The sequence below is a fragment of the Dasypus novemcinctus genome, chromosome 26, assembly GCF_030445035.2.
Source record: "Dasypus novemcinctus isolate mDasNov1 chromosome 26, mDasNov1.1.hap2, whole genome shotgun sequence".
Classification (NCBI taxonomy): domain Eukaryota; kingdom Metazoa; phylum Chordata; class Mammalia; order Cingulata; family Dasypodidae; genus Dasypus; species Dasypus novemcinctus.
In genome coordinates this window covers 12,107,005-12,131,354 of record NC_080698.1, presented here as the reverse complement: position 1 = coordinate 12,131,354, position 24,350 = coordinate 12,107,005, and the positions used below count along the sequence as shown (strand labels likewise).

Genomic DNA, 24,350 nt, shown 5'->3' with positions numbered 1-24,350 from the left:
ACACAGAGAGCTGACACAACGAGATGATGCAACAAAAAGAAACAAAGATTCCCGTTGACAACAAGAGAAGTGGACAAAGAAAAAGACGCAGCAAATAGACACAGAGAACAGACAACCAGGGTGGTGGGGGGTGGGTGAGGGGGAAGGGGAGAGAAATTAATTAATTAATTAATAAAAAAGAATTGAACAAGGTCTCAGGAAACGAAATGACATCAAGAGACTTGCAAACATATGTGTCATGGGTATCCCAGAAGAAGAACAGAAAAGGGTCAGAAAGAATATTGGAAGATATAATTTCCCAGTCTTATAGAAGGACATGGATAAACATGTCCAAGAAGCACAGGGTACTCCCATCTGAATAAATCAGAAAAAAAAAACAGCTCTGAGACACATACTCATCAGACTGTCAAATGCCAAAGACAAAGAGAGAATTCTGAAGGAGCAAGAGAAAAGTGATGCATAACATATAAGGGAAACTCAATAAAATTAAGTGCTGATTTCTCATCAGAAACCATGGAGGCAAGAAGACAATGGTAAGGCACATTAAGATATTGCAAGAGAAAACCTTCCAGCCAAGAATTTTATATCCAGCAAGACTGTCTTTCAAAAATGAGGATGATTTTAGAATATTCACAGATAAACAGAAACTAAGAGTTTATAACAAAGAGTCTGGCTTTGCAGGAAATACTAAAGGGTGTGCTACAGTCTGAAAAGAAAAGCAAGAGAGAGAGGTTTGGAAGAGAACCTAGAAATGAAGAATATATCATAAAAATAACTAAAAGTATCAAAAGAGTGGTGAAAATAAAATATGACAGATAAAACTCAAAAGTCAAAATGGGTGAAATAAGAACCAACTTTACAGTAAAAACATTGAATGTTATTGGATTAAACTCCCCAATCAAAAGACTATGACTGGCAGAACAGATAAGAAAATATGAGCCAACTATATATGCTGTCTGCAAGACCCAAGGATACCAAAAGATTGAAGGTGAAAGGCAGGAAAAAGATATTCCACACATTTATTAACAACAATTCAACAATTACAACAAAAAGCCAGGGTAGGGAAACGGACTTGGCCCAGTGGTGAGGGCGTCCATCTACCACATGGGAGGTCTGCGGTTCAAACCCCGGGCCTCCTTGACCCATGTGGAGCTGGCCCATGTGCAGTGCTGATGCACACAAGGAGTGCCCTGCCACGCAGGGGTGTCCCCAGCGTAGGGGAGCCCCATGCGCAAGGAGTGCGCCCCATAAGGAGAGCCGCCCAGCACGAGAGAAAGTGCAGCCTGCCCAGGAATGGCGCCGCCCACACTTCCCGTGCCGCTGACGACAACAGAAGTGGACAAGAAACAAGACGCAGCAAATAGACACAGAGAACAGACAACTGGGGGAGGGGGGGCGGAATTAAATAAATAATCTTTAAAAAAAAAAAAAAAAAGCCAGGGTACCTATACTTGCATTAGATGAAACAGACTTTAAAAGACACTAGTAATGTGGAATCTGAGTAGGAAGTCAGGGGAAAAAATTCCATTTACAATGCCAACTAAAAGAATCACATCTTTAGGAATAAACTAAACCAGTGATTGTAAAGCACTTGTACTCAAAAAATTACAACTCATTTTTAAAAGAAATCGAAAAAGACCTAAATAATTGGAAGAACATCCCATGCTCACAGATTGGAAGACTATGCATCATTAAGATGTCAATTCTGCCCAAATTGATATACAGATTCAATGCAATCCCAATAAAAATACCACCAACATTTTAAAATAAATGGATAATATGATTATCAAATATATTGGGAAAGGTAAGGGTCCTGAATAGCCCAAAACATCTTAAAAAGGAAATATGAAGTTGGAAGACTCTCACTTCCAGACTTTAAATCATATTACCTAACTATATTGCTAAAAACAGCATGGTACCAGCATAAAGATGGACCAATGGAACCAAACTGATGGTTCAGAAACAGACCCTCACATCTACTGTCAAGTGATGTATGACAAGCCTGTCAAACCCACCCATCTCAGGCAGAAAAGTCCATTCAACAAATGGTGCCAAGAGAACGGGATAGCCATAGCCAAAAGAAGGAAAGAGGAACCCCTTCTCACATCTTAAACAAAAATTAACTCAAAAACCTAAATATAAAAAGAACATAAAACTTCTAGAAGAAAATGTAGGAAGATATCTTTAAGACCTGATAGTAGGTGGTGGACTCTTAAAGGAGATAAGAGGAGGACTGAGATGGATTACTGATGTTTAATGTATGTACAAGATTTAATTAGCTTTATTGTAAAAGTGTGGAAATGTATAGAGTTGATAGTAACACATTATAGTGAGTAACAGCTGGTTTATAAATGTGAATGTGGCTCAAAAGGGTAGTCTAGGGATATAAATGCCAACTAAAAGAAAGCTAGAGAATAATCTATGGACTGAATAACACAGTAAACCCAGAGGTGGAGGAGAATTGTGGTTGATGGTACAGATGCAAGAGTGTCCTTTGTGAGCTAGAGCAGATGTACATCACTACTGTAGGGTGGTGGGAATGTGGAGAAGCATGGGAAAAATATAATTGGAGTGACCTATGGACTGTGGTTAATGGTAATAATGTAATATTCATGCATCTAAGCCAAAGATGTACTGTGTTGCTAATGGTGGCATATGGAGAAAGTATGCCAAATGGACTCTATGGGCCTGGTAATAGTCTGATGATATTATCTCATAATCTATAAAAAATGTCCCACCATGGTGTGGTGTGGTTAATAGAGTGGTGTTGTATGGGAATCCTGCATATGTGCATGATTGTTTTTTAGGTTCACAACGTCCATTATAAAAATATATTTTAAAAATAATAATAGGGTGGGTTGGGGTAGTAAGATTTTGACGATATTCTTTCATCATTTGTAACAAATGTCTCACAACAATGCAAGGTGTTGGTAGTGGGTTGACGTGTGGGACCCGTGTTATTAGACAGCCAAAGGGGTGCTGATGCAAAATACCAGAAATCTGCTGGCTTTTACAAAGGGTATTTATTTGGGGTAGAAGCTAACAGTTAACATGCCATAAGGAATAAGTTACTCCCCTCACCACGTGCTGGGGCAAGATGGCTGACAACATCTGCCAAGAGTTCAGGCTTGGATTCCTCTCTTCCTGGGGCTTGTTTTGTTCCAGGCTCAGGGTTCCTCTCTTCCCAGGGCTTGCTTCTTTTTACTCTGTGTGCTTACTTCCCAGGGCTCCAGCTTAAAGACTTCAGCACCAAACTCCAACATCAAAACTCGAACATTGAAAACCTCTAACTCTGTTCTTTGCCATGCCTTTTATCTGTGAGTCCCACCAACAGGTAGGAACTCAATGCCCTACTGGTGTGGCCCAATCAAAGCACTAATCATAATTTAATCACGCCCAGGTACAGACCAGTTTACAAACATAATCCAGTATCTATTTTTGGAATTCACAACTATATCAAACTGCTACACCCTGTACAAGTTATGCATGTTTACTTTGTAAGTTCACAACTTTTACTATACACTAATTGTTTATGAATGATCATATATAAATGATATAAAAATGAAAGTAATAATAATAATAATAACAGGTGGGTTGGGGTAAAAATACATCAAATGTAAGATAGTTTGGTTGGTAATAATATTTTGAGGATGCTCTTTAATTGTTAGTTAAAAATGTTTCACAATAATGGAAGATATTGTCGGTAGGGTGAGGTATGATGTCCCTGTATGATGTTATGTATGTTTGTTTTGTAAGTTCACAACTATTACTATACACTTGTTTATGTATATTTATGTACGTGCTCTTCAATAAATTTTAAAAAAAGAAACAGAATTGTACACTTCGTAAGTATGAATTTTAAGGTATGTAAATTATACCTCAATAACGTTTTTTTAAAAAACACATGTAGAGAACTCCATATTAAAATGTGGTGGGCTAAACTTGTTCTCTCATCTTTGCTTCTCCTAATATCCTCTAAAACTACATTAAAGGAAGAGAAACACTTAGATTCACAGAGACATAGAAAACAGGAGAGGAGACAGTAAATTGAGAGGTCAATAAGTTCTGGAAGCTTTAAAAGAAGGAATTGTTGTAAATGACTTAATAGACTTAATAAAGCAGATAAGAGAGAAGAGTATATGGGGTTCAAGCAACAGGAAACAAGACTGTCAGAAAAGCACACCAACTGATAGCATCATCAGGTATCTCTGTGGAACTGGGGTATGAGTGCTAAAAACCAGAAGATTAGTTTAAAATCTCCCCGAGATCACCTCTGCTAGCTTCTGTCCTGGGAGACAAGCAGCCCATCCCTGTGCTGGCAGAAGACTGAGGCCTCCTCTCTGGAATAGTTGATCACTGAGGATCTAGACTCATGGATACAGCCAAAGCTAAAGGGTGAGGTACTACAATGAAAATAAGCTTGAGAAGAAGACAATCTGCTGGACAGGAAGACTCCCAGTCCCTTTTTATATTTAGTTCCCCAAAATTGACAGGCTAACTCTTTCCTAGGAAAGAAAGGATTCTTCACTTGGGAAATGGACAAATTTAAGAGAACAGATATACAAACATAGGAATTAGGGGATGCTGTGATCAAATGGCCAGATCCTCTTCAGGTCATTCACAGGGAAGTCTGCTAGAGACAGGTCATGCTCAAACATAGAGCTTCTAATCAGCACCAAAGGAGCTCACATTTAGATGTGGACCAACAGCTAGGACAATCTACACATAGAAGAAAAGTCACTAATACAAAAGACAGAGACCAAAAAAAATTTAAAATGTAGAGCCAGGATAAGGATGAGGTGAGTAGGTCATTTACCTCAGGCTAAAGTTTAAGGGGATGTCAAAAAATTCAGTAATTAAGATACGTAATATTTACTGTGATTATTTTTATTTTTTATTTATTTTTTTAATGTTACATTAAAAAAATATGAGGTCCACTCTCCTGGTCAGTTATCCTGTTCTCCCCCTCCCCCCCGCCGCCCTCGTTGGCACCTCATCTGTTTGCTAGCTGTTTTTGTTCATTGTCTGCCCATTGTTCTTGATTGTTATCTGTTTCTTCTTAGGAGGTACCAGGAACTGAACCTAGGACCTCCCATGTGGGAGGCAGGTGCTCAACTGCCCGAGCCTCATCCAGTCCCACAATGTTTTTAAAAAATCAAAATTATTGCAAAAGAATTCCTGATGAGCAAAATATAAAAATTTGAAATAAAGATAGGTTCCCTTCCTACATATGAATAACCCTGCCTCACTTGCTTTACCCAAATCCTATCCCTGGTTCCAAAAAAAAAATCTTAATTTATAAAAATAGGCAGCAGGCCTAAAGTCCCCACTTTGCTAATGTGATTGTTTTAAATACTGAGTTAAAATATTATTTATTCTTAGATGTGGAGTGGACACCACCATTCCAGGGTCCACAGGATGGAGGAATAGAGTATGGATTAGAGTGGACTTATGATATTCTATTCATGAACTATTGTGATTAGTAATCGAAGAAAATGTGGCATTGGTGTGGAGAAAGTGGTCATGGTGGCTGCTGGGGGTAGGGAGTGGGAGGAAGAGATGTGATGTGGGGGTATTTCAGGACTTGGAGTTGTCCTGGGCGGTGCTGTGGGGACAGTTACCGGACACTGTATGCCCTCCCATTGCCCACTGGGTGGACTGTGGGAGAGTGTGGGCTATGATGTGACCATGAGGTGCAGCAGTGCTCAGAGATGTGTTCACCAAGTGCAATAAATGTCTTATGATGATTTTTAATGTAACATTAAAAAAATAAAGACCAAAAAAAAAGAAAAAAAATTATTTATCTTGATTAATGAATTTTTGGAGTTCCCATAAATTTGGCACCCAAGATGAGCGAGCAATGAAAAACCCTAGTCCCAGCACTGTAAAATGGACTTCAGAGTAAACAGAGGTAACAGAACACCAAAGAAAACTCCCAAACAAGAATCAATAATCAATATCTTTAAGAGATAGAAGAGAAGATATTACATCTATAAAGAAAAAACAGGAGCTATATGAATGAATATCTAAGAGAAGCCTCTGTGACATTAATAAATGTACTTATTAAAGCAACGCAACAAAAGAACAGAAAGTTAAAGACATTTCCCCCTGAAATAGAACAAAAGTACAAAGAAAAGAAATACAGGAGAGAAAAAAACGAGAAAATAAAAATAAAAATAGTTAGGAGGTCCAGAAAGACATAGCAGATAAACGGGAAAAGAGGAAATGAACAAAAAAAAATACAAAGATGATTGCCATAAAAAGTAAGGAAAGTGGTTGCCTCTGGGAGAAAGGATAGGATTATGATAAGAAGGGACACAATGAGGTTTTCTGGAGTACCAGAAAAGCTATATTTCTTGACCTGAGTGATGATTAAAAAAATTTACTTCATAATTACCTGTTAAACTCTACATTTATTTCTTATAAATTTATATATATATATGTTACACTTCACAATAAAAAATTTAAAAAAGTATCCTAGAATTAAATATATATATCTGAACGTGACTGAAAGGAGGAAATGTTAGAGTATATATATAGTAACAGAATAAAAATTATTAAAAAATATAGAAATCCATGGAACTGTACTACACAAACAGTGAACACTAAGGTAAACCACAGATTTCAATTAATGGTATAGTTATAATATTCTAGCATCAATTGTGACAAATGTTTCACACCAATGCAAGGTGTTGGTGGGGTGGTGGTGAGTGGGAATCCTGTATTTTATCCAAGGGAATAGTCCCTTGGCAACCTTGCCACTCATTTCCTTTTATGGGTGAAAGGCCAGCACTTTGCTGCCTACCTTGAGTTCATCTTTGCTCTGGAAGTTGTCCAGGAGGTGCTGGTAATGGGTGTCACACATCTGGCGGAGCAGCGAGAGAAGGCAGGACACATACTCGCCCTGGGGACCAACCCAAAAAACACTTAGCACAGTCAATCACAAGGGCTGTATTCTCCCAATCCATTGAGGGCAAGGAGAGAAGGGGAGGTCTGAGATGGCCCCAATGATCAGAGAAGATGACAGCTTTGGCCCTGAATATGAGCTTTCTTTTCTGCTAAGGGAAGCCTGGAGTTGTAATAAAGTGTGTGCAGCACAGAGCTATTGAAAAACCTTAACCTATAAAGAACTAATACTACAAAGTGAGAGTGATTTTCCCTTTTTCCTGAAAGAGTTATGGCTAAATAGTCTTTTGCCACTACTCACTGCCAGGGCATCATATGCTGAAATATGGAGGGGCTACTCTAAAGAGTACAGACATTCTGTGGATCCGACGCATCCTGTGGGGTTGGAGGAGCCCTTCTACAAGGGCCTTCTTGGGGGCCTCCCAGAACCTACTGGACAGGGCACATAGAACACAGTGGTTCAATCTGACTCTCCAGAATTTTATGAAAGGATGAGCTATGGGCTTTAAAAAAAGTAGAAATTTGATAAATATGAGTCTTTAAAATTTCTCCAAGTTCTAGCTGGGGTACATGGAAGAAAATCTGTTTTAAGGACCAAAAGCTTTCACCTTCTTACAGCAACTTTTGGCATGGGGCAACTAAGCATGGCCTCCTCTCAGAAGGGTGCTTCCTCAGAAGGAAGAGAGAAAATTACTTCATTTGGACAATTTTCGAATGTTTTTACATTCATGAAGATTTGACAACAGGTTTTAGTACCTCAAATCTTTTCTAGACCCCTAAAATTATTACACATCTACATATGTAACATTTGTACATGTACATGAACCTCAGCTGTATCTGAAAAATCAGCATCCCATAAGTCATAATTCATAGATCTGTTGTGAGGGTCAGAAGACTTGTATGTAAAGCATTTCCGTACAAAGTTGAGTACACAAAGAAGTGCTCAATAAATTATAGTTATTATTATCCTCATTATAATTATATAAAATGAATGCCTTCATTATTATTACTGAGTTAATAGTTGTAAAGTACTTAAAGCAGGTCTGGCCCACAGCAAGCACTGGGTAGGTGTTGGTTAGAAGGATGCATTACTAGGACACACTGGGGTGAACAGGTTTTTCCCTATAGTGAGAATGCCCTCAATAGGGCCTCCTTTGGGAGCAGGAATGATTTCCAAGCTCCAATGCTCCAGAATATGTCTGCCATCTACACTACCCATGTTCTCCCTGACACACTAGAGCTTGCTCCTACAGAGGGAGCAAGTGATCTCCAAAAAGATCACTGCAATCTCCCATCTGCCAACTGAAGGATTCCACACAAACTGTTTATCATGGTCCAAACATCAGAGCTAAGAAGTCTACACTGGGGAGAAGATGTAACTCTCAGTGGTTGAGTGCGTGCCTCCCATGCACGAGATCCCAGGTTCAATGCCTGTACCTCCTGAAAAAAAAAGGAGCACACACTGGGTATGGAAGCAAGGGTACTGGGGGCCCAAGGCGCTGCCTCTTTGCCTACCCTGAAGGGCTCTCCCACAGTTTCTCTTCTAATTAGATTCACACTCCATTATTCAGTAGTGTCAATGAAATTCTACTTCATCACATTTTTTCCTAATGCTAGAAATTTAGATACACTCCAGACAGAAGTAACTAGTTTGTAGATACAAGAAAATTCTGAGAGAATTATTCTGTCTCACACATCATTTAGGAGAGCCTGTATGAGAGGGTTCCTAGAAGGAATAGCCTATTTTTCACCTCCAATGTCTTATTTACAAAATATATAGGAAACACATCCTGCTTTATTCCACAGAGCAGAAAATGTCTTGGCTCAAAGGCAAATGTAAACCAAAACACTGTGCAGGAAATCAAAACAACTAACATTCTTTGAATCCATTCTAAAGGAGGATCCATGGGCATGAACCTAGGGCTTACAAAGCAGAAAGGATCTGACTCAGTAAGGGAACAGGGCAGCATGCTGATGGCCATGCAGGAGAGGAGACGAAGATGAAGGTGATGAGGTGGTGGAATGGTGAGATGAGGGGTGGTATGGAGGAGCCCCAGGTTAGAAAAGAAGACAAGAAAACCTGACTGTTAGTTACTAACAGTGATCTCGGCTGTGCACTGCGGGCACCGCTGCCCTCTTACCGCCTCCTGAGCATGCGATTTACTCATGATAGTGAGCAGAGTCTGCAAAAGTACATCCAGGAGGCTCTCCACCATCATTTCCACCTCCTCTATGACATCTGCCTCCTGAAGTGAGCAGTGAGAGAATAGATGGTTAGCATCAGGCCAGACTAATGTACAGCTGGCAATATTTACTAAGTCAGCCAGGAGTGGTCTTCTGACTGGATTCTCAATACCAAGCTCAGCCTCACCTGAGACAATGGCTCTGAGAGGTGGTAAGGCACATCTGCTGATGCATTGCTCTGGGATAGAGACTGGGGCTTTACCCTTAACCCAACATCACCCCAATATCCCAAAATTCTTAATCACAGGCAGATACATTAATTTAAATACACAAAGCAGATAAAAGGTCCCAGGATAAATGTTTTCTTAGATTTCCCTAGAATAGTCAGGAGAAAGCACAACACAGCTGACCAATACTTTAAGAAATGGTGACTTTTTCAAATAATAGAGTGTGGCAGCAACACCTTTGTCACTGCCAATGCACACAGAAGCATCTTGGTCTTTCTGAGGATGCTGCTTTCTCCTCAGGGTCTTCTCCTTGGGTGATCTCAATCTTTGCCAGTTGCAGATGCTTCCTAGATGCGTCTGGGCCACATTTCTACATCCTCAGTTCTCTTGCTTCAGTGCCCTGGTATATTTGCAGGACTCTGGTCTTTAATACATCTTACTCTGGCAGCCTCACAAAAACAATAAGAGTATTCTTCTTCATCAAGAGCTGCCTCTAAGTCACCAGGTTCTGAATTTAGGAACAGTCTATGCTAATCCCTTTATAGGCCTATTACATTAATCTCAAATCCTGTAGTTTGATTCAAATTATTTCACAAAGAGATTCCCATCGCCCCTTCTCTAGCCTTTTCATGATATTACTGGTCCAAATGTCTGTATATCCGCCCATCTATCCATCATTCATTCATTCATTCATACTAAATATTATCATGTGCCAGTCACTGTTTGAGAACCTGAGTATATAGAGGTGAACAAGGCAAAAAATATCTTGGCTCTCAAGGGGTTAAATTTCATCTACCTCTTACCCATTCATCTAATATAATGATACCCTGCTCATTCCCATATGAAGGAGTTGAACAGCTCTTGGACCACATATAGCTGATTCCAAAGTTATCTTTCTCATCTCTTGAACTGACTGTAACACTCTTACCTGCAAAATCTCTTTCAGTAGTTATAAGCAACTAATGCACTCAATTCTCTAGCCCCACTACAAACAGACCATGTCCTTCAGGTTTTTACCTGTTCCACTTCCTCTCAACTCTTTCATTTTCTTTTGCTTCAATTTGCTCTCCATCCTTTACCAATAGGCCTCCCACTCCCTGAGGTCTGGCTTTGGCTCCTAGTAGATCTTACATGCCTGGTATTGCCTCTCTGGGGACTGGTGGGAAGGAGAGCTGCCAAGCCTTGCCTAGAGCTAAGAGTGAATGATAGGGCCACCACCAGCACCATCATGGTCACTGTCAGGATGGGCCCCCATCACCAGTACTTTAATGGCATTACCTTAGTTCAGGACACCACAGACCCTTGGTCCCTGTTTCCTGACCAAGTCAAGCATACTCTTTCTTTTAGGTAGCTCTTCTGCTCTAATCAACAGCCTAGATTCTTATGTTCTAATCATCTGGCCATTGGCCTTCATTTCCTTCATTCATTCCCCAGCAAAGATTTCTTTAAAAAAAGAGAGAAAAAAAAAATAGGCAAAGGCATCATAAGTTGAAACCCACCGCTAACACACAACTCTACCATCCCACAGGCCTCACTGCTTTTGTGGACCACATTGGTCTCTTGCACAACCTGACCTCACCTGGCATGGTGTGGAAATGTCACATGGGTGGAATCAAAGCTGTCAGGAAGCTGACAGGAAAATAGAATGAAAAAGCCTAGGCCTGCCTCTCTGTGCCCATGCCCAAGAATCCTTAGAAAACGCCCAGAAATCCAGAATTAATATCTCTCAATAGAAACAGCACTGGTTTGGGAATGGGCTTTCTGGAAGTACAGACAACTATGTTTCTGGATGGATTTGTGATAGTGCAACTTTTCAAAATAGCAAGAATTTGCTGTACTGAGAAATCTGCTGAGAATACACAGTTCTCCATTTACTAGGGTACTCTCCCATCACAAATGAAAACATATCTGAGAAGTATACAGAGCAATCTTTGTTGGTCTGTGTCTGGCTACAGTACACAGGACTAGGGTGGAGCTGAGTGGGAGTAAGCATAGGGCCACTACCAGAGAGCTGGTCTTGACGATGGAGAAGATGCTGCCAAGAATCCCTGAGCAGATAAGCAGCTCTTTCTGTTGCCTCAGGTGCAGGTGAATGTGATGGAGGACCACAGGAAGCAGGATGCGGCGGGATTCTAGGAGAGAAAACACGAAGGTGAAAAAGTCCTTCAGAGGAGAACTATCACTGGAGGCCAGTGGTACTGTGGGACTTCACTGGTCTCAAAGCTGGGACTGGAGCCAAGGTGGAAGTCATCCCATTCCAAGGGCCCAAAAGCCCTTGGCCTGGAGATCATAAAACATCCCACAGCATTGCTATTTGACCTCTCTCCATTTCATTTCAAACCCGACTATAACCCATGGCATGTCATACAGGGTGAATGGCAGGAAACTGCTTCCAAATGAAATCTCTAGACTCCAAATTAAAAACATAGCTTACCATGAAAATGCTTTTTATTTTTTTTTAAAGATTTATTTCTCTCCCCTCCCCCGCCACCACCCCAGTTGTCTGTTCTCTGTGTCTATTTGCTGTGTGTTCTTTGTCCGCTTCTGTTGTTGTCAGCGGCACGGGCATCTATTTCTTTTTGTTGCATCATCTTGTGTCAGCTCTCTGTGTGTGCGGCGCCATTCCTGGGCAGGCTGCACTTTCTTTCACAGGTGCCATTCCTGGGCGGCTCTCCTTATGGGGCGAATTCCTTGAGCGTGGGGCTCCCCTATGCGGGGACACCCCTGCATGGCAGGGCACTCCTTGTGTGCATCAGCACTGTGCGTGGGCCAGCTCCACACAGGTCAAGGAAGCCCGGGGTTTGAACCGCGGGCCTCCCATGTGGTAGACGGACGCCCTAACCACTGGGCCAAGTCCGCTGCCGAAAATGCTTTTTAAATGGCACACCTGGCATAAACTACATTAACTGAGCTTGCAGACTTGATATGGATTATGAACTGTTCCTCTCCACATCTGTGCTAAGTGACCTGGCATTCCCACCGTTGTGAGCATTTACTTTGCAACAGCCATCAGGCCTGACCCCTTTCCTCTTAGGTTTGTTAGACTGCCCACAGCGATGAATGAAATGGAAACACAGTCTTTGTCTTGTTATAAGCCTTTGATAATCAAGGCACCCTTGTTGCCAATTCTACTGCAAACATAAGTTTTTTTTTTCTTTTCTCTAAGTTAACTGAAAAATATTTTTATCAGAAGGTATCTATATTTAGAATCATAAATTCAGGAAGGCTGTATCCTAATTCAAGCTCCTTTACTAGCTCACTCTGAGAACTTAGGCAGGTCCAGCTCCTCTCACGGATGTGATTTTCCCCATTTGTAGAATGTGGTGCTAATGACCTCTTCTGCATTCACAGGGGTGGTGAGAGACAAAATAAAACACAAGCATGAACATGTTTCTGGATCCCTGCACTCTTATGTGGTCAATGATATGTGACCCAGCAGGTTCCATCATATCTGGCCAGTCATGATTCAGTCAGATAATCAGTGACCTAAACAAGCCAAGATACTTTGGATTTATTCTTTTTTTTTTTTTTTAGGAAGCACCAAGGATTGAACCAGGGACCTCATGTGTGGGAAGCAGGCATTCAACCACTAAGCTACACTGCTCCCCTGGATTTATTCTTCATATTTGACAACTGTTAAATGTTCCCGATGAAATTCAGAATGAAAATCTTTTCACAAAAGACAAATTATATAATATAAAAGAGATTATGAGACCACTTATCAGAGACAGATTATGCTAAAATTGAATAACAGTTATTCTATGTTTAAAAGCCTGCTTTGGATAAAAGAAAATTTCATACTGTAGCCCAAAATACCAACATACTAGGATTTATAACAACCATTAGCTACTTGTAGACAAAACAGTAGTTTGTTATTGGAACCTGCTAAAGAAGAGATCAAACTGGTATGCCCTGAGAATACAGGTATTGGTTAAATGACACTGGTGATAAATATCATCCTGTCACCTTGCTTCAGGGAAGATGTGGCCACTTGAGGGTATGCAATGAAAGGAGACACAAATGAAAACTGAGTGGTGGTTTTGTCATTGCAAAATCCAGTTATGTGGTTCTACTAACACATAAATTTAAGAACAACTTTTCTTAAGTGATTGTGAGAAGCAGCAAGTACATGCAAAAAATATTAGAAATTAAATATGTCAGTGAGGGCAATCTGCTGCCTCCCTTCCCATATATTCAGAAGGCATGTTCTTCAAGCAGTTTACAAAGCTTCAGTATTTATGACTACCTCAGTGCAGTGCATCCAAACCACTAATAAGATCCTCAATTTAGGAGCTGGAGAAGAGAGGAACACTTACCATAAATAGTTGTGATGGAAAAAAGCTGACTTTCTTGCTGGCAGCTTTACCATTAGCAATACCCTACACTGGCAAAGCTGGGTAAAAGGGAACATCTATTTAGTATTGCAAACGTGTACAGCACTGGACTGAGAAATTGTTCCTATATTTTAAAGGTCAAACTTTAAAAATTTAACCACTAAAAATCTTTATCATAAAAATTCTTATAATTGTTTTGTTAGCATTTCAGATTAATTCCCGTGTCCTATAAGTCCCTTCTATGATAGTGATATTCCACTTAAACCATCAGACTCATAATGACCTTTACATTTGGCCATTGAGGATTTAGTGTCCCTGCAAGACCCAAATTGATCAAATACAATGTGGTTTCAGGGATGAATGTGGAGGTTCTCTCTGCAAGGCAGTCTGGGCTGCTGGTGGTATTTGTTAGGATGTCCTGACCCTTTTGGAAATGTGGAGGGCTTGCTGTTTATCTCTGTCTATCCCTTAGAGGATCCTCTTTAGGGAGGAAGAGGAATCTATATGACTGGTGAGGCAACGAACCAGAAAATAACAGTGGGTTCTCAGGGTCCCCTTTATTTCCTCAGCTTAACCTGTCTCTGGGCAGGACCCTTCTCTCTTGCTCTCCTTCCTTTTCTTCTGCCTTCTCATCCTGTTGTGGATATGGCAGGCCCTATTCTCAGCAGCTGACTAGATGTGGGGACCTAGAAGCTGCTTTGTGGGCCACTGTGTGGACATAGCCCAGGGTGTGGGTCCCGAGGAATAAACTGAGTGAAGGAATAGGCCTAAGTCTTGGCTGCATTTTATAACATAGTTTATCAAAGTTCTGCATTTTAATGGCCACTGGTTTCTTGTATGATGGTTGATAAAACTGATCCTTTCAGTTTTCTAGAAGAAAGAAAAGGTGAATTTAACTCTCAACAACTTGATTTACCTGAGAAAGAAAAGAGGCGGCTATCCACAGTCCTGGCAATGGACTGCAGCTTCACCACATCCATCGACTGCCCAATGTGTACAGTGCTGGGCATGCTCCCCAGTGTCCCTCTCACAAACTCTGCCACCTCCTGCACGGTGAACATTTGCAGCAGCTCATCAAAGATGGTTGGGAAGGAATTGAGGAGTGCTGCCTAAAGAAGCAAATGAAACTACGGTTAGCTCAGAGTAAGGTGTGTCTATCCTGCATGGTCAGACAATGGTATGATACAGTGAGAAGTTGAAAAGGTACTATGGCATCTTTCCCTCTGGGGAGCTTGTCCCTATGCCTTGACTCCACTCAGCCCTGCAGCACTCCTGGGGCCTGCAGGGGGGAACAAAAAAAGGAACCAAAACAAAAGAACTTACTGGGGCCCAGATAATCTGAAGCTTTCACACTTGCTAAGGTATGTGCTGGTAAGAGAAGGGAGTATAAAGAGCAATTGGCTCAGTGGCTTAATACCCACAGCTGTTCATAAAGTGGATTTAACTTTTTTGTTTGTTTCTATGATCAAACTCTTGACTTTCCAATTTTGATTCCAAACTCAAGCTATCAACCTCTTAAAGAAAGTATGGCAGGAGAGTGCCATGTATCTCTAAGCAGTGCAGGTAGAACTCCACTCACAGTCCCTATTCCAGTGATCCAGCCATGAGAGTTGGACCATTTCTCAGGTAGAGATGTTTATTGGCAACCATGAAATATGAAGACTCTGTAAATTATTTCCTTCATATGTGATGCTTGGCAGTCTTCAAGTGTAAATCCAAAGGATGGGGAATATGTGTACTTATACACTCTTGAGGACTGAAGATGGCTTAGAGAGTTCATGTCACAGGCAAGGGGATCTGGTGAGGATGAGTATATGTATGGAGACCTCCCTTCTAGGATTTGAGATCTGGTAGACCCATGAAGGAGTCTCTAAGGACAATCTGATAATAGTTCCAGAGACTTTGGGAGGCAAAGCATTACAGGAGTAAGATAAGGGGTTTTGGAATTAGACAGATATGAGTTCAAATCCCAACCTTACAACTTACCTGCCACACAACCTTGGGTAAGTTACTGCCTATTCCTCAGCTTTGATTCATAAAATGGAGAAGAAGTTATTACTTATTTCCTGGTATTGATATGAGCAAAAAATTACATGCATAAAGTTTCCAGTAAAGTCCTGGCACACACAGGATTTCATTCTTTTCTCTTGTCTAAATGAAAACAGCATACAGGTGTTTTGGTTTTTTTTTTTAACTTCTTGGTCCTCTTACCCCATTAACCCAAGATTTACAAATTCTAGAGGGAACTGGAGTGCTACCTTGAGACAGAAAGTTGAAAGTTCACTCTTCCCAAGTGGCAAGTAGGGAAGGGAAGGCTGTTTTCTTGATTGCTCAGTCAAGCAGTAGACATTGGCCTAGACTGAGTGACAGTTTATGCCACGGGGAAACAGGCCTGCGACACTGCCATCTTACACTCAGGCCAGGCCTGAGAATGGAACTTGTATGAATTTTATCTGCAGAGGTACAATTCTCTTGGATATCAACGAGATTGCTTTGCAGTAATTTGTACCAGCAGAAAACATATCATCATGAGCAGCTAGATACAGAAGAAAAAGGGAAAATAGGCACTTCGTAATCAAAAACAAAGCTGATTTACTCTCTTAAATGGTGAAATTTCCTATGACATTAAGCATGACTGGACAATATACTTTCTGAAAGTTCTGAATTCGTTAAATATGAGCCTGGCATCAAAGAAGCTGGCCTGATCCCAACTCAGGTTCAAGTCAAGACCAGGTTTAAACTATTTATTCTGATGTGGCAGGAGGTTGACATGGAGTAGAGGGCATTGCTGAGTTCTGTTGGCGAAAACAAATGGGCTGGTGGAGGGGCAGATAGAGGAAAACAAGCCGCTCTGAATAAATGAGAGGGAGAACCACAGAAGGAACCTGGGTAACCCTGAAGTATACCCACTCTTTTACAGAATCCAACTCCCAGTTTTGTTTACCTTTTCTCCAGGCTGAGGTGCCTATGGGTAACTGGCATCTAGGGCAACACAGAGGCAAGTGGAAAACAAAAATAGACTATTCTAATCTTAAGTGAGAGAATTTAAACATATATTTTGCACTTGCTGGCAGCAAGTGAATGAATAGACAGTTTATGTGATCTTTGTTTATAGTCTGCAGGTGTAATAATTGGCTTCAAAGAAATCAAAGAAGTACTTTCCATTACATAAAAGGCTGATGTTAATTTTAAAAAATTCTACGCCCCCCCCTTGCAGTTTACTTATTGTTTTGCTTTCTGTGTCCATTTGCTGTGTGCTCTTCTGTGTTTTTACTTGTCTCCCTTTTTGTCGCATCACCTTGCTGTGTTGGCTCTCCAAGGTGCTTGTGGGCCCGTGGCTCTCTGTGGCATGCGGGCAAATCTGACTTAACAAGGAGGCCCCAGGACATGAACCCAGGGCCTCCCATATGGTAGACGGGAGCCCAACTGACTGAGCCACAGCTGCTTCCCAGGCTGATATAAATTTTATAAGATCTCTTGTGACTGGGGCCATGAACAATATCTTTGATTCTTTCTAGGGTAAGACTGTGTGGAAATGGTAACAGATTAGCTAGCAGCAAGTTTTATTATAAGGAAGCAAATTTCCTTTCCACACTGATATTTCTAATAGAATTGAATCCTAATTCTCAGCTAAATCTTTCTGGTTACTCCTGGTATTTGTGAACCTATTTCACTCTTTACTAGAATGGACAAATATCAACCTAAAGTTTCTTTAATTAATACAATGATTAGTTAGGAAATAAAATTCCCTATATGCTCTGAAAATCCTCTATAAGTAAGATGTTCATAAAAAACTAATAGTATGGTAGTTAAATAAATTTGGTTTAAAGAGGGCTCAGGAGAACAGAGCTGTGCTCCTTTACCATAAAGCAACTGGGCTGTCTTATATTTAACAGCTAAGGCATAGTCGGCTTTTTTTCCCCTTCTTTCTCATGTTGGCTTTTGACTTAAAAGCAGCATAAGCAGCATTTTGTTCTATTAGGTGTTTCCTGTAAATCATCCCTGACCCAAAATACAGGATTTTAGCAGGGCTTCTTTGACTTTGGAAGCCAGGAGCCAAAGAAATCATCTGCTAAGACAGACAAGGAATCCAGTAGCAAGGCTTCTCTGCAGCTCACAGACCTGAGTAAAAAGAAGGGTTTCCGAGTTTCTGCTGTCCAGACTGAGCACAAACCGGATGGACTGGAAAAGTTCTTGGATGCTGGACCGGAACTGCTCCTCTTCCATCCCACATGTGGCTCGTGAGTACAGGATCCGTGACTGTACAATGAACTTGAAAAGGTACTCCAAAGCCTGGAGGAGTGGGGAAGCAATGGAGAAGTGTTGAAGATGGCCAGGAATTTATACAGCAAGGAATAAAGGGCAAAATAATAGCAAATTTTACACTAAAACCAAGAGATGGACAATTCCAGCTGTGGAGACAGGCACTTTTTTTTTTTTAAAGTGAAAGACTCATCAAATGATTTCAGAACTGTCTTCTGAGCTTCTGGAATTGAAGAGCCATGGACTATTATGGAAACAGCTGAACTCAAGAGCATTCAGGATCAAAAGAAAACTGGGATTCTATGCATTTTTTCTAGGTCTGGAAATAAGTGGCCCCAAAGGCAATAATATATTGCCTTTGAATAAATTTTGAATTTATTCTAAAAAGGAAGACTCCTTTATGTAGTCTTCAGTACCACTGAGATATAGCTGGGCCTGACACAGTGCCTGCTTTCTCATGAGGGTTCACAGAAGTCTGGAGAAAATTTGCCTCAGTTTGCACAGCAGCTACCCCACTTCTACCCCACCCCAACCAGGACACTTGCCATAAAAAGTATGCAAACAATACAGAGGACAAAGCTCCCATAAAATGGTATGGGATGAAGAGTCATTACAAGTCGGCCCATGCTTATGAGCAGAGTATCTCTTTTAAGAGAACAAATTTAAGACCCAAGACTGTGTTTTCTAATCAAAGAAATCCCACCGATTTATCAGACATTGGAAGGGCAGAGAAACTGGGGAGAAAATTATCCAGAGACGAAACAAATGGAGTTCAGTTGCTTAAAATATATAAAAGGAAACAATTCCCAAGCTACCTTTTATGATGTAGTCATCTGTCAAAAGGTTTGGCAAAGGAAAACTTAATATTTTGTGGCACACAAAAAACTCTGCTGGCACTGGGGAATGCTAGTTTAGAAAAATGTGTCTTCCAGAAGATTCTGTAGAAGGAAATAACAGTGTGTGGACTCATCTCCATAAATGCTACAACCTCCATTCCAGGCCTTTTAATGCCTGGTCTGCAGAAAGTCTGTTAGTTTCTAAATGCAGACCCTGGCTGGCTGGATCACATATAGACATTATGATGCCTATAATGTGGTGACTCTTCAGGTCTGTAGAGGAGAAAATATATAGTCAGAAGCCTAGCTTCATTTATTAGGTATGGCATTTGAAATCACTGAAGTAGGAGGTATTTTCTATCAGAATAAGAAAAATAGAGTATATACTTCCCAAACCACTTACTAGGCAGCAGGTCTAACCTTCCCCTTTGGGCATTTTCATTTTGTACAACTAAGATGCCTTGCTAGGCTTGGCTGAGGACAAAGGAGGGACATTGTCAATGTCTACTGGCACCATGAATTCTTACAGGTAAAGGACGTAATGGTTCCTCCTGAGATCAGACTACAGAAGTCAGGATGACTTTCTAATTTAAGTCATGTAGAAAAAAGAAAAGCATGCTACAGGGCTCCCATACCTCACCCATTACCAACACCCTTCATCACTGTGAACATTGCTAACAAACTATGAAAGAGCCTGTACGATGTTACGCGTGTCTGTTTTGTTAAGTTCACAACTTTTACCATACACTTATTGTTTATGTATGTTACATATGAATGTTATACTTTGATAAATTTTTTAAGAAAAAAAAAGTATGCTAAAGAGCTTGAAAGATTCACCAAAAACATGGCATGCACATGAATAGAACATGAGCCTGTTGAGCACCTTACTGTCATATGTCTAAGCCCAGGAAGGAGCAGAAAGGATAGCTCTTATGGAGAACTCTGAAAATAAGGACAGGAAACTAAATTTTAAAAATACCATAATCTTAGGACACTGAGAGGTGGGCAAATCTAGGTATGTGCTATATACTTCTCTAATTTTAAAAAGGAAAATGTTTTCCTCATCACTGTTTCCTTTTTTTTTTTTTTTCCAGTTTGAAACAGCTACTATGAGGTATGTATTTAGTGGCTTGAAACATCTACCAGTTTGAGTGAGAGGCAGAATCAGACAGTACAGTCACTCAAATCTTCTGGGCATAAGGGCTTAGTTACTCCATTAGATTCCAAAAAAAAAAAAAATACTTCACAGAGAAACACAAGGCTGGTGTAAAAGACATCATGCCAAGGAAAAGAAGTCCACTCCAATCATCCATCATCACCCAGTTTCCCCCTTCTCCACTTCCCTTAATTTTTATCTCACACACTCAACTGCAGAAAGAGGGTAGGGGCAGAGGAATGGGATAGAAGGTGAGGGGTGGATCCTATGTAATTTGTTCAAAGTTCAAGGGCACTCCCAACCCTGTGTGGAGACAATGGAGCACTGAACTGTTGCTCAAGTGGCTGCCTGTTCTTGCTCTTAATAAACCTGAAAGGAAAGGAGAGCCTAAAAGCTGTTACAATGAAGGAGATCTGTTGTCCCTCTCTTTCCTCCTCCTGGCTCCATGCTAAGCACCTGATGCAGCTCAGCAGCGAAAACTGTGCCACCTTTTAAGAACACCTTGCCAAGAGCTATTCTCAAATTCACCAATGACACCCACTGCAGGGAGCAAATAATATGACCAAAGAAGAAAATAAAGGACTCTTTATTTTCATTTTCATCTTCTTCTTCTGCATAGAACTTCTTTTTAAAAGTCAAGACTCAAAGTGAAAGGAAGAGATGGAACATGAGTAGCAAGACACCACTGCAGTATAAGAGGATAGGGTTTCTTGGTTCACAGTTTATGACACCAAAATAAGAGAAACCAGGCCAGAAGCAAAGCGCATCCTGCGAAGACAGATAAAAGCACAACTGGCTGGAGACTTACTAGTTAGGTCAAGATGACCTGTAAACCAAAATCTGAAGAAGGGGAAAATGGAAAAACAAAATCTTGATATTGGATACTTAACAGAACAACTCTAAAATTCCAGAACAAGTATGAAAGCACCTCAGAAAAGTAGTCCCCCAATTGGAAGCTTTCCTTCTCCTCTCTCAAACCTGATCTTCTCCAGGGATTCTGTACCTCTGTAAATGGTACTGACATCAAACTGGGTGACCTAATCAGACTCCTTGGAACTATCCTCAGTCTTCCATTTTTGTCACTTCCCAATTCCAATCTAATGTTTGAAAGTCTCTGCTTTAGTCACATCAGCACTTAGGTTCCTTGAAAACCCAAGATCTTTCCTACCCAGAATTTATTTTAAATATGCATTTACATATACACACACACACACAAACACTAACGTTTTCATTGTGAAATATGACATATGCAAGAAAATGTGCAAAACATATAGTTAAATACTTAGAAAGTGAGTTTCTATTTTACCACCACCTAGTGAAGAAATAGGATATTGCCAGCACCACATGCTCTCACTCTCTTCCTCCCCTAAAAGTCCCCACTTGGGGAAGCGGATTTGGCTCAATTGATAGAGCATCCGCCTACCACATGGGAGGTCCAGGGTTCAAACCCAGGACCTTCTGACCTGTGTGGTGAGCTGGCCCACATACAGGGCTGATGAGCACAAGGAGTCCTGTGCCACATAGGGGTGTCCCCCGCATAGGGGAGCCCTACATGCAAGGACTGCGCCCCAAAAGGAAAGCCGCCCTGAGTGAAAAAAGAGCAGCCTGCCAGGAGTGGTGCTGTACACATGGAGAGCTGACGCAGGAAGATGACAGAACAAAAAGAGAGACACAGATTCCTGGTGGCACTGACAAGAATGAGAGCAGACACAGAAGAACACACAGCAAATGGACACAAGACAGCAGACAATGGTGTGTGGGGGGGGGGGGGGGCAGGGGGAAGGGGAGAGAAATAAATAAAAAATAAATCTTAAAAAAAAAAGTCCCCACTTGATTTTTTTACAGTAGTCATATTTTTGTTTTCTTTAGTTCACCAAATATGTATCCCTAACCAACATAATTTAAAAAAATATTTTCCTTAATAGTTTCTATGTTTAATGGTATGCTTATACCTTCCCAAGAACAAGATTATACACACATTCACCTGTTTGATGTGTTTACTGTCTATCTTTCCCCCACTTGAATGGAGTGCTATGAAGATACAAACTTTTCTGCTTGGGTCCCCACTGAATCCTCAGTCACTAACACAGTGGCAGGTATCAAACTACGCTGACTGAATGAAACAGGAGAAAGATACTTCCCTCATGATGTCTTTTCCATTCACCATCCTTAAGCAATTAACTTATGGACTCACATAGAACCTTTTTTTTTTTTTCCTTTATAATCTTTTACAATTTAACTCAACTTTTCTCCCCTCAAACATTGTATGGGGCATCTGACGGGTACTGGGGTTCAGAGAAGAATGAAACTCAGGTCCTTCCCTCACAGCACACTGCTCTGCATTTGCGTCTCCTTAGATTCTGGGATGTGTTCTTCAAGGGAATGGGCTAGACTTATTCATCTTAGCACCCATCATAGAGGCTGACTGCTCAGTAGACACATTATATGGAGAGGGACAGAAATGAAACTGGTATATGCAAAGAAGAGGCAGGAGAAACAGAGACCTAAGATTTTAGTTTGTTCCTGCAATCTGATGATGCTTGGGCAAACGTCTGTTATACCTGTACCATAAGACAAGAAAAACAAAAACAAAAGCTTAGTGCTTAGAGCAGATGATGTGATATTAAAAGAACAGGAAAAAATCTTAACTACTGGGCTGCCATTCCTCTTTTATTGCTAACTAGAAAAGATGAAGAAACATGTTTTTTTAAAAAGTAACCCAAGTATAAAACAAGACGACGACAGAAAGAAAGCACAGACTTGCTTTAAATGAGTTTCCAGAGGACACAATAGCTTTCTTCAAATAGCTACCCAGAAGACTATAGAGCAAAAGAGGGGTCAACTTTCTGGTGGTTTCAGAGAGCAGAAGCAGTAGCCATGACCTGAAATGACCAGAAAGTGACATTAACTCATAAGGACAATCACTGAGTCACCTAGAGCTGCCCAGAAATGCAAAGGGCTGCCTTGTCACTAAATCTGTCCAAATATGGGTGCTGCCAATGGTCCAAACCATGGATGACTCAACAATGGAGGATCCAAGGTTTTAAGATGCTCTTCTTCTAGACATACAGTACATTCACTCAACTTTTTTACTTAAAATAGTTCTAAAAAACAATTTTTAGTAACTATTGGAGAAGGGAGAAGTATTGGAAGACCTTAATTCTAATCAATGTTGCCACCAATTGATATACATAGCTTTTCTAAGTTATGCTACTTTAGTTTGTGGAAAGGAGGGCTGACTGTATTGGTAAAATCAGCCAGAGGAGGATGGGCAGGAGCCATGTGCTCAACATCTTTGCTTTAGGATAAAATTATCAGAAATAAAGGTCTTCGGGGGAAATCAAGATGAAGAAAAGGGCATTATGTGGATCAAGGTGGTCATTCCCGAAAGGAGGCAAATATCCTGGGATGTCTACAACTGTCCTGCACACGATAACATTGATATTATTCATACTTCACTTCAGTGGTAGTCCTCTTATGTATGGCAAGCTCAGTACATTACCCTCATGGCTTCCTGAATGTGATCCTGCCGAATCAGTTCTGCTGAGCAGTCCATGTACCATTTCAAACAGCGGATGAGCTCCCTGGGAAAGAGAACAATCCCAGAAACCCCATTTTATTCCAAAAGCAATCAGCCTGAAAAGTCCTTAGTCCTGTATTAGACACAAAGGAAATAATATCTTGCTGATGAGTCAGAATGGAGTGATGGATTTATTACAGCCATGGAACCTTCGAGTCACCTGAGAGCAGATAACATCCCTTTGCTTATAAAGAGTTGTCATATTTTGATTATCAATTACAATCACCTTCTCCATTCTCCGCAACATACATTTCTCCTTCATTTACAAGAAAGTTTATCTAAAGACTTGGACTGGATATTTTTATTTTGTTTTAAATTTCTGTATCTCCAGACCTATAAAAATGACTAGCAAAGAGCAGGCTCTGAATAAAGATATACTATCCCCCTACAACCCACTTCATCCCCTTTTCTACTTCCTTAGGACCGAGTCTCCTGAGTGGAATGGGTATAGTGGGACAGAAGGTTTGTACACTTTAACATGGCAATTGAACATAGAGATCAAAAGTAGAGGCCCTGGTCAGATAGCAGGGTTCACATCTGGGACCTATCAGTTTCCAGAGCTATGTCCTTGGGCAAGTTATTTAACCTCCCTGTGCTTCATTTTCCTCATTTAAAATAGGGAAGAAATAACAGAACTACCTCAAAGTCACCATGAATACTAATGTACAGTGCAAAACATAGTGCCTGTACTCCAAAGTAACATGAAAGTATCAGAGTTCCATTGACTTTATACCTCACCACTTTCAGATTTATGCTTTCAAATATTGGTGCTAACTCCATAGGAGAAAATCGTGATTTCTTATTGCTTTAATGGTCTTAGATAACCTGTGTTTTACATATTTACTTACTATTTAATTATCTTTT

The 24,350-nt window shown here is 40.6% G+C and overlaps 1 protein-coding gene across 15 annotated transcripts in view; it reads right to left on the bottom strand.

The window, feature by feature from the left end:
- The window catches only part of DOCK3 (dedicator of cytokinesis 3), a 657,203-nt gene that overhangs the window by 94,029 nt on the left and 538,824 nt on the right, over nucleotides 1-24,350 (bottom strand). For 10 of the 15 annotated variants that reach the window (XM_058288315.2, XM_058288314.1, XM_058288308.2 and 7 more), the window contains exons 22-27: nucleotides 23,409-23,490; nucleotides 17,774-17,944; nucleotides 14,568-14,760; nucleotides 11,322-11,449; nucleotides 9,006-9,152; nucleotides 6,806-6,904 (exon numbers count right to left, since the gene is read on the bottom strand). In XM_058288315.2, the coding sequence (XP_058144298.1) occupies nucleotides 6,806-6,904; nucleotides 9,006-9,152; nucleotides 11,322-11,449; nucleotides 14,568-14,760; nucleotides 17,774-17,944; nucleotides 23,409-23,490 (820 nt within the window). The remainder of the gene's footprint in view (nucleotides 1-6,805; nucleotides 6,905-9,005; nucleotides 9,153-11,321; nucleotides 11,450-14,567; nucleotides 14,761-17,773; nucleotides 17,945-23,408; nucleotides 23,491-24,350) is intronic. The other 5 variants (XM_058288310.2, XM_058288312.2, XM_058288319.2 and 2 more) reach the window with 1 other exon arrangement.